Source organism: Nothoprocta perdicaria, unplaced genomic scaffold (assembly GCF_003342845.1).
Source record: "Nothoprocta perdicaria isolate Ctin4 unplaced genomic scaffold, notPer1 scaffold_3, whole genome shotgun sequence".
NCBI classification, from domain to species: Eukaryota; Metazoa; Chordata; class Aves; order Tinamiformes; family Tinamidae; genus Nothoprocta; species Nothoprocta perdicaria.
In genome coordinates, this window is record NW_020455532.1 from 693,719 (window position 1) to 703,775 (window position 10,057).

Below are 10,057 nucleotides of genomic sequence, written 5' to 3' on the forward strand. Positions count from 1 at the left end.
GCTCCGCGGCGCCTCCGGCCCGGCCCGCGTGTCAGGCAGCGCCGGAGCGGCCGGCGGGCGCCCGCTGCGGACAGCGGCGCCTTCCCGGCGCACCCACGTCCCCCGTGGACCCRGTCCTTCTCTCCCACCCAGGAGCAGCACGGCGGCAGCTTGGGAGCTCCGGCAAAGCGCTGCGGTCCCGCCGGAGCGCATCCCTCCGCGACGGGATTCCGGCGCCCGAGGAGCGCTGCCACCGTGCGAGCCATGGGCAACGGCATGAGCAAGGTACGGAGCACCCGGCGCCCCTCGCGCGGGACGCGGGATGCACCGGGGGGAGCCGAGCGAGCCGGGACGCTGCGGGCGGCTGGGCAGACGGGGTGGGAACAAGGACCTGTTCCTTGGGAACAAGGACTCTGGATGTGGGAACCTCCCCAATGAGGGAGCGAGACCCCACGGGAACCCACGGCTGTGACAGCGTCCGGCTCCGCTCGGAGCATCCCTGGGGGGACACAGGTGACCGGAGCCTCTTCCCACAAAATCCTCCCTCCTGCTGTCTCCAGCCACCGGGTGAAGTCCCCTCGGGCTCCAGATGGAGCCATAAACCACGTCCCAGACAGCCAGGAGGAAGTTGGAGTGCTGGGAACGGGAACGCGCCGTTATCCAGGCTCTGCACCCCGGGAGCTGTCCTGGATACGGGCCCCCCCCGGCAAAGCTGCTCTGCCAAGGGCACCCTGACGATGCGAAACGGGTATAAAGTGTCCAAAAGTCACGAAAAGGCTCTGCAAAGGGTTAGAGCCGCAGAAATGCTTCCATACGTGGGCAGTAAGAACAACCGCTGCAGCGGTGGTCACTTCCCACGTGCCGCTCCCGCCAAACGCTAAAGCTGGAGAAGCCGATTGCCACATCAGCTGTAAACAGGCGCAAAGCCGACTGTTAATTTCCATCAGCCAGGATGAGAGAGGTGGGAAACGTGGAAACAGCTCAGGATAAAGACACGCGTGGGTCCCTGCTGCCAGTGTGAGCCGCTCACGGGCGACCCTCTGCTCTGCTCCCGCAGGTCCTGCCCGGCCTCTACCTCGGAAACTTCATCGGTAAGGAGAGCCCCGGCCTGTCCCGCTGCCGCTCCCGGGGCTCCCGCTCCCGGATGGGACCTGCTCGCGGCGCGAGGACAGCGCAGGGCGGTCCCTTGGGCGGCCGTTGCTGCCTCCGCCAGCCTCGTCCTGCTGCACTGTCCCTGCCACACGCTGTCCCTGCTGTCTGCTGCCCCTGCCACGCGCTGTCCCTCCGGCGCACAGTCCCCACCATGCACTGTCCCTCCCATGTGCTTTCCATGCCATGCAATGTCCCGCCGGTGCACAGTCCCTGCAGTGCATGGTCCCTCCCGGCTGCGCTGCAGGGACCTTCTGGGGCTGGGAGCCAGCAGAGGAGGAATCCGTGTCCCGAGAGGCCTCAGCAGACACCGAATCTTCAGCAGTTTGTTGGGAAACGGTGCAGACTTGGGGTGTGATGGGGCCACATCATAGAGTAAGGAGGTTTCCTAGTTGCATGCAGTGCCATGCAGGAGACACATAGCCGGTGTGACAAGTGAGCTAAGCTGGGAGCTGCCGGCCGTGCTCGGATGCCCTTCGGCAGGGCCGGGCTCCCGCTGGGAATGGGCCCGGGCAGCCCCTGGCCATGGGACGGCCCTGGACAAGCCGGCGGGAGCTGCAGCCACCCCTCCTGGGGCAGGGAGAGCTTCTGYGTCACCCCTGCGTGCGCCGGTTCCCTCCTCTGACGGGTTCTCAGTGTCAAGGACAATCCGTGACTAAGTGTGAGTGTCTGCCAAGAAAGAGCAGCGTTTGCTGGAGCTCCTGCTTCCCCAAGCAGTTCCCACCGAGAARCTCGGGCCCATGGCAGAGATTTAAGGCTGCTAAATTAAGCGCTAGGAGTTCACAGAGACATTTGCCTCAGCTGAAAGCACATCCCGACTGTAGCCTTTACAGCCGCATCACTAATCACCCTCGTTCTGCCTGTCAGGCACAGGCGGAAAGGTGACAGGTGATGTCCAGGTCMATGGATGGAGCAGGGGGGACACAGGAATCGTGACCTCGATGGGAAGTGTCGCCCTTGGGGCTCCTTTTTATTAAACACCGATGTCAGGCCACGCGGTTCAGGTTCAGGAGCCGAGGTGGGAAGCTGGGCCCGCCGGAGCTGTGAGATGAGGGGGGACCAGGGCGCATCTCGAGCTGCTTGTGCCACACCAGCTGCGACGGTGGCCAAAGCGGCAGTCCCAGCCCGTGGGCAGCGGTGCAGCCAGCGCCGGGCGAGCACTGCCACGGCCGGGCGGGTTCCCAGGAGACACCGACACCTGGGCTCCAAACCCGCAGGTTTGGGGAGGAAATGGAAGGAAATGGGAGCAGCGCAGTGAGGGGCAGCGCGGCCGCCTTCTGCGGGTGCGCCGGCATCGAGAGGGAAGTCGAGCAGGTTAAACCGAGAGCTGGCAGGGGAGGCTGCGGCTCCCCTTCCGCAGCCCGGAAGATAAAGCAAATCGTTTAGGCTGCACTAATTCCGTGGCTGTTTGTTTCGCTGGAAKGGGAGAGGGGCAGGCGTGGAGCGCGCTCCTTCCCTCGCGAGCGGGGAGCAAGCAGACACAAGTGCTAACAGGTCCGCTCGGATGAGTGTTTGTCTGCGCAGATGTGAGTTTTCATCTGGAGCGCAAGCCGCGAGGTCAAGGCCTCGGGAGGGAGCAGGTCTCCGCTTTGGGATCGTGTGGGTTCGCATTCCCACATTTCCAGGCTGCATTTGTGTCTTTGCCTGTGTCCGCTCTGCTCCCAAGCGCGGCGCTGCTGGCGGGGGGCCCCGAGCGCAGCTGCCCGGAGCGGCGGAAGAGCCGGGCAGGGAACACGTCCCTGCTACCGGCTCCTTGTGTCCTTCCGCAGACGCCAAAGACCTGGAGCAGCTCCGCCGGAACAAGATCACCCACATCGTTTCCATCCACGAGTCCCCGCAGCCCGTGCTGCAGGTAGGCAGCCCGGCCCCGCGCTCGGCAGCGGCTCCACATCCCGGCTTGCCTGTGTTGGCTGCCGGGCCCCGGAGCCCTGGAGCTGCCGATGCTCCTGTTGTGCCTTTCAGGAGATCACCTACCTGCGCATCCCGCTGCCGGACACGCCGGAGGCCAACATGTGAGTACCCGGGGGCGGACGACCGAGGCCGAGGGAGCATCCGCGGAGCGGAGCCGGCCGAGAGCAGCCACCCCGCACAGCCCGGGCGCGCAGCCACCCCTTCCACAGCCCCTGACTCCCGTTGCCTTTCCCCCGCCAGCAAGAAGCACTTCAGGGAGTGCATCGGCTTCATCCACCAGTGCCGCCTGCGCGGGGGGAACTGCCTCGTGCACTGGTAACGTTGCCGCGAGCCGGGCACCGCGCAGCCCTCGGGGCCGCCGCTCCGGCTCCCTGCCGCGGAACGCGGAGGAGCCCRAGCGGGACCCGCGGTGGCCCCAGCACCAGCAGGGCTTGGCTGCAATTGCTGGGGCTGGAGACGCGCCTGCCCTGGAGACCTGGCAGCTTTGGGCTGCAGCCGAGCGGGTGGGAAGGGAACAGCGCAGGGGCTGCGATCCAGCCGATGCTTTCACTTCCCCCGGGGAGGAGGAGGTATTTATAGGAGAGGGCCTTGGAAGGGCTCCGGCCTCCCAGGGCRCAAGGTCTCCGAGAAGAGGAACCGAAATAGCTGGAGCCAAGGCGGGAGGCCGGGGCGAGCAGAGGGGCACGGCGGCGGTGGCGCGGGCTGAGCTCTGCTCCGCCGGGCAGCCTCGCGGGCATCTCGCGGAGCACGACCGTCGTCGTGGCCTACGTCATGGCTGTCACCGAGCTGGGCTGCGCCGAGGCGCTCGAGGCCATCAGGACCGTTCGCCCCATGGCCAACCCCAACGCCGGCTTCCGACGGCAGCTCGATGAGTTCGGCCGTGGCGCGGCGCGGAAGGTGGGCGGCGAGGGGGCCGGCACGGCGGCGCTGCCGGCCTCGCGCGTCCAGGGGGTCGGGGCAGCCTCCCGGTGCAGGGGGTCTCTCCCGGATCCCGGTGCTGGTCCCACCGTGCAGCATTGCTGCTCCTCTGGGCACGGCCAGCTGGGCACGAGCCCATGGGCGAGGGAGGGTCCAGCCCCGGGAGAGTTGGGGGCTCACAGCTGGATCATCACCACCACAGCTGGCGGCGGGCTGCGGACCCCTTTAGAAGCCAAATAGACACTGGTGCTTCCCGGGCTCAGACACCTCCGCTTGCCGCTCTTCCCTTGCCAGGTCCGGAGGCACCTGCRGCAGAGATACGGGGCCGTCCCCTTCGACGACGAGGAGGAAATCAAGGCCCTGCTGCCCGCGCAGAGAGGAGGAGCGGCCCGGGCGGAGGCAGCTCTGCAGGCGCCGGGCGCCAGGCCCCGCGGCGGCAGGAGCGGCGCTCCCTTGCTGCTGCGGGTGAAGAGGACGTTCTCCTGCATCCCCGCGTGCCTCAAGTGAGCCCGGCCGAGGCGCCTGGACATGAACTGGACTCCCCAGCAGCCTTGCAGGGACTCAGGAGCAGCAAGGCCAGCGATGAGGAGGGGCCGCGCGAGCCCCTGCACCGGGCGCGAGTCCTCAGCTCTTCTCCCGCAGCCGGGGTTGATCCCGTCGCCTGGCTGCCCTCTGCCCGGGGGGACCCGCTGCTCTGCCCCGCTCTGCCCGCTGCCCCGGGCTCCCCCAGCTGCAGCCGTGGGGTGGCGAGAGGGGCAGGAGCGGTGCTGGATTCCCAGCGGACCCACAGCTCCGTTACCGGTAGCACCAGGGCACTGGATCCCAGCGCAAAGGGCTGGCCGAGCCATCCACGCACAAGCAGCCGCAGTAGCTTTAGGGGCTGCTGGCCTCCCATCGCAATCTTTAAAGAGCARGAATAGAAACGTTTAACCCAGCCAGACCTCGCTGAAGCAGAGCCTTAAGCCACTTTGCTCCACAACTTTCCAGGTCCCCGTTGGTTAATAAACCTCCCTCTGTGCAGCGTGACGCAGCGTGAGTGCCCCGTGGCAGCGGCGAGACGAGGGCGCGCGGAGGCAGGAGCCGGTGCGCAGGGCAGGGCGGCAGCCGTCGGCACCGCTGCCTTGCAGCCGGCACGAGGGGGAGCCGGGCATGTGGCACTGCCCCGGGCAGGGATGAGGAGCAGCCTGACGTGCCCTGGGCAGGACTGAGGAGCTGCCTGACATGCGCCCAGGCAGGGACGAGGAGTAGCCCGAAATGCGCCCRGGCAGTGCCACGTTTCAGCTCGACGTGCGCCCGGGCAGTGCCACGTTTCAACCCAATGTGCACCCGGGCAGTGCCGTGTTCCAGTCCCCGCCTCAGCGCCCGGCAGCTGGAAATCCCCCCCGGCCTCGGCTTCCTCCCCGCCGCGTTCCCGCCGGCGGCGCCGCGGGGCCAGGGCAGCTGGAGCAGCCGCCCCCAACTCGCGATCCCGAGGTGCCCGAGCTCGGAGCGGCACTGCGGCTACCATGGCACCCTGCCCGCAGCCCCTGTCCACCCCAGCCTCCGCTCTGCCCGCCCGGCTGCGCTCCTGCTTCCGCGGGCAGCGGGGTCTGCGCAGCACYCAAGGGTGCCCGGCAGCACCCGCACCCGGAGCGACGTCGCCTCTTACTCATTTGAGGGTTTCCGTCCTCGAGCAGCCGCGAATCGCTCTTAGTCACAACCGAAAAGGAAAGCGGCAGCGGGAGGCAGGGACGTTCCCCCCGGCCCCACGCGTGGCAGGGGCAGCGGGGGGATGCCCGGGAGCAAAGGGCAGAGCTGAGCCCTGGCGCACCGCTCAACGCCCGCACGAGCATTGCGCCCAGCGAGCTGCCTCCGGGCACGGAGCCGCACAGCAGAGCCCAGGCTGTGGCTCTGCATTTCGGACACCGCTCCCGTCCTGGGCCGCGCAGGGCCGGGATGAGTCAGGYGGCTCCGTGGCCCAGCCCGGCTCCTGGCACAGCTCATCTCTGCCCTYGCACCGGGTCCCGCTTCGACTCAGCGGCTGGGCCCGTGTGGCACCGCAGGGGCGGCTGATGTGAGGAGCAGGGCAGAGCTGAGACGCAGCCAGTGAAACCAAGACGCCCGTCACGTTGGCACCGGGAAACTCCGGGGCTTCTCCAGTTCTTGCAAACACTGCCAAAAGCGGTGGCCCGTGSATGGATAGCGGCTGCCGCCTCTACCCGGGCAGGAGGCCTCTGGGTGCCGGCCCTTCACGCTGGGGTGCTGCGGATCCTGGTCCCTGMAGGGTAGGGAAAGGTCCTTGTGCCCCCCAGGAGTTGGAAGGTCTAAGGAGGCTCCTAACACTGCAGCGAGGTGCCAAGGAGGAGTGCGGGGTGCCCTGGGCCAGACACAACGGGTGCTGCCTGCTGCAGGGTGCCCGTGTCCCTGGCACAGGGGTCCGAGCCCCTGTGCCCAGTGCAGAGGTGCCCTCTCCCGATGCAGGGGGGCAATGTCCCAGTGCAGATGCCCCTATCCCTGGTGCAGGGGTGCTGTGTCCCCTGTCCCTGTGCAGGGAAGGGGTGACCCGTGCCCTGTCCCTGTGCAGGGTGCCCTGTCCCCCTGCACAGTGTCCCCGTGCAGGCGCCCTGTCCGCGTGCACAGTGTCCCCGTGTACAGTGTCCCCATGCAGCGCCCTGTCCCCGTGCACAGTGTCCCCGTGCACGGTGTCCCCGTGCACGGTGCCCGCTGGCGGCCGCTCTGCCCGCCCGCCCGGGGCCGGCCCCGGCGGCAGGAAAGGGAAAGCGAAACCCGGGCGGCGCTTTCGCTTTCGCGGCCGCCGCGGGGCCGATGGCGGCGCCGGGGCCGCACATGCGGCTCAAGGACTGGCTCGTGGCGCAGATCGACAGCGGCCGCTACCCGGGGCTGCGCTGGGAGAACCGCGCGCGGACGCTGTTCCGCATCCCCTGGAAGCACGCGGCCAAGCAGGACTACCGGCAGCAGCAGGACGCGGCGCTCTTCAGGGTACCGGGGCCCCGGGACGCCCCTGCCCTGGGACCCCCCTACCCCGGGATCCCCCCTGCCCAGGGACCCCCCTTGCTCCGAGATCCCCTTGCCCCAGGATCCCCTTGCCCCGGGATCCCCTTGCCCCAGGATCCTCCTGCTCCGAGATCCCCCCTGCCCCAGGATCTCCCTGCCAGGGGACCCCTGCTCCGGGACTGCCCCCGCCTCCGGACTCCTCTTGCCCCGGGACCCCCGCTCACTCAGCCTCCCTGGGCCCCCCGTGTATCCCCACTCCCCTAGGACCCCTGTGTCCCCTCCGTGCCCCCCTGCGCTCCCCCTGCTTCCCTCAGCATCCCGCCACCCCCCGCAGTGCCCCCCTGCACCCCTGGAGCCGCCGCCACCAGCCCCACGGCCGCCCCGCTCTGCCCCCAGGCCTGGGCCATCTACAAGGGCAAGTACCACGAGGGCACGGACAAGGCCGACCCGTCCACCTGGAAGACGCGGCTGCGCTGCGCCCTCAACAAGAGCACCGACTTCCAGGAGGTGCCGGAGCGGAGCCAGCTGGACATCTCCGAGCCCTACAAGGTCTATCAGATCGTGTCCGACGGGACCCGCGACGCAGGTGGGTGCCCGGCCGCCCCTGGCATGGGGCAGCTCTGGGGCTGGGGCTCCTCCATGGGCCACGGGCACCGCTCTCCTCCCCAGGGCTCTTCCTCGGCACTACCAGCCAGGCTGCTCTGCAGCCAGCGGGACAGGGAGGACAGGAGGGTGAGGAGCGAAACCCACCCGTGCCCTGGTCACATCCTCAATGAAATCCCGTCCTGGAGACATCCGGACATGGGGCCGCTCCTCCAGCTGTGCCGGGGCTGTGGGTCTGGCCTGGATTTGGTTCCCAGGATCGGGACTGGGTTTGGTTCCCGGGATGCCGGCGGGGAGGACATGGAGTCCAGCCGTGCTGTGCCTGGGCTCAGTGTTTTCCCGGTGTCTCCGCAGACAAGGATGGCTGCACTGGGTCACCGGGCAGCAGGGAGCAGCAGCTGAACCGGCCCTYGCCCCCCGGGCCCTCTGGTATTAGCTGCCGGCCAGACAAGGTGGGAGCCCCTCAGTTGCCAGCCATTCCTGCTTCCTGCTCCCYACAAGTTCCCTCTGGCCGTGTCCTGCTCGCATGTGCTCTGCCTGTGCTCCRAGTGCCCCGTGGCTCTGTCTCTGCTGCTGCTCCATGTTCCTCCGGGGGCTGCAGGGCTTCGCTGYGGGGCTTCCCCCAGATATCCATCCCCCAGCTTCCCTGGAAAGCCAGGCTTCCCAGCTGGGAGCTGCCGCATCCACGGCTGTGCCCCAAAGCACTCCTGGCTCCTCCGTCCCACCCGGCCACGCTCACGGGTGCCGCTGTCCCCCCAGGGCAGCGCCGCGGGGAGCCCGGACACAGAGAGCATCAAGGGCGAGATGGAGACTGCGTCRCCGCTGCCCCTGTCCCCTGCCCACCCTGCAGACCCGGGTAAGGCAGCACCAGCACCGCCTCCTTCCATCTCCCAGCGCTTCCCGTGCTGGGGAGGCTCCCGAGGCACCGCGGGCGGCTCTGGATTCAGCCCCCGGCGCTGCAGGGGAGCAGCAGGATGGGGCTGGGGGTGATGGAGCTGCCGGGGCCCCATGGGAGGGAGCCGGCGGTGGGGCTGGGGGCTCCCTGCCTCCTCCCGGAGCCCGTCGCCTGCCCCCATGGGCAGCGGTAGGGAGTGCCCCGGAATGCCCAGAGAGCCCCCGTGAACGCGGGCGCTGCAGAGCCGCGGGGCCCCTTCACCCTCCTGCCCTCTGCCTTGGCCCAGGGTACCTCGTGCGGGGCCTTTTCTGTGGCTGGAACCCRGCCCCCGGCCCCCTGCTCCTGGGACCCCCGTCCTACAGCCCCACCGAGGACATCAACCACTCAGGTAGGAGCCCGTGGGGCATCGGGGCAGGGTCGGGGCTGCATCCCCCCCCCCAGCCACCCCGCTTTGCTCCCCACTGGAGAGGTCGAGAGGGATAAGGGGGACATGGGCTCCCCAAGGGAATCCTGCCCGGGACATGGGGCGCCCGGCGGCTGCCGCGTCCCCGCGCTGACGCCTGGCTCGCGCAGACTGCTGGCTCCACGTGCGCCTCTACTACTGCGACGTGCTGGTGAAGGAGCAGACGACGCGCACGGCCGAGGGCTGCCGCATCGCGGCGCGCGCCGTGCCGGCTGACAGTGAGCGCCTCTACGGCCCCTCCTGCATGGAGCAGATCCAGTTCCCGGCGCCGCGGGCGCTGGGCGCCAACAGCCGCGTGGCCGGCATGAGCGGCGTGCTGGAGCGGCTGCTGCCGCACCTGGAGCGCGGCGTCCTGCTCTGGGTGGCCCCGGAGGGCGTCTTCATGAAGCGCCAGTGCCAGGGCCGCGTCTACTGGAACGGGCCGCTGGCCCCGCACGCCAACTGGCCCAACAAGCTGGAGCGCGAGAAGACCTACAAGCTGCTGGACACGCAGCAGTTCCTGCAGCGTAAGTGCAGCCGYGCGGCGCCGGGCCGCCCCGGGCGTGCGGCCGCGCTGAGCGCCGGCTCCCGCAGAGCTGCGCGGCTTCCTGAGCCACGGGCAGCCCCCGCCGCGGTACCAGATCAACCTGTGCTTCGGCGAGGAGTACCCGACCCGCGCCGGGCACCGCTTCCAGAAGCTCATCATGGCCCACGTGAGTAGGCGCCGGCAGGGAGCACCGGCACCGGGCGCGGAGCGGGGCGGGCGGCACCGCAGCGCCCGCGCTCCCGGCGGCTCCGCGCCCCGCAGGTGGAGCCCGTGTTTGCCCGGGAGCTGCTGCATCACGCGCAGCGTGTGGGGCCGCAGCTGCTGCGCGAGGCYGCGCAGCCCTGCGCGCCCGGCGTCTCCCACCACGTCGTGCCCGTCCTGAGGCAGCTCTGCCAGCCCTGAGCCCTCGGCTGCATCCCGGGATGTGCTGCAGTGGGACACAGCGGGATGCACCACGGTGGGATGCGCCAGAGCAGGACACAGTGGGATGCAATAGAGCAGGATGCAACGGGATGCACTGCAGGGGGATGCAGCAGGATGTGCCGCCCGCCCCGGGCACCAACCCTGCCTGGTATGCCTGGCATGTCCATGGCATCCCCAGGGATTGGGGCCGTGCTCT

The 10,057-nt window shown here is 69.2% G+C and overlaps 3 protein-coding genes across 3 annotated transcripts in view; 2 read left to right on the top strand and 1 right to left on the bottom strand.

Moving 5' to 3' along the window:
• TTLL9 (tubulin tyrosine ligase like 9) overlaps positions 1–245 on the bottom strand; it is a 10,314-nt gene extending 10,069 nt beyond the window's left edge. Inside the window, exon 1 of the mRNA XM_026041979.1 lies at positions 94–245. Within this exon, the coding sequence (XP_025897764.1) occupies positions 94–245 (152 nt within the window). The remainder of the gene's footprint in view (positions 1–93) is intronic.
• Positions 241–4,619, top strand: DUSP15 (dual specificity phosphatase 15). Its single transcript, XM_026042139.1, has 7 exons — positions 241–264; positions 1,037–1,070; positions 2,898–2,980; positions 3,091–3,140; positions 3,280–3,354; positions 3,765–3,936; positions 4,252–4,619. Exons 1-7 carry the CDS (start codon positions 244–246, stop codon positions 4,462–4,464), a joined length of 648 nt encoding a protein of 215 aa, XP_025897924.1. The 5' UTR covers positions 241–243; the 3' UTR covers positions 4,465–4,619.
• Positions 4,620–6,762: 2,143 nt separating this feature from the next.
• Positions 6,763–9,840, top strand: LOC112949542 (interferon regulatory factor 4-like). The gene is made up of 8 exons (XM_026041980.1): positions 6,763–6,936; positions 7,348–7,537; positions 7,909–8,006; positions 8,314–8,410; positions 8,736–8,837; positions 9,023–9,418; positions 9,486–9,604; positions 9,700–9,840. The coding sequence occupies exons 1-8, from the start codon at positions 6,763–6,765 to the stop codon at positions 9,838–9,840; spliced, it is 1,317 nt and encodes a 438-aa protein (XP_025897765.1).
• Positions 9,841–10,057: the final 217 nt, after the last annotated feature.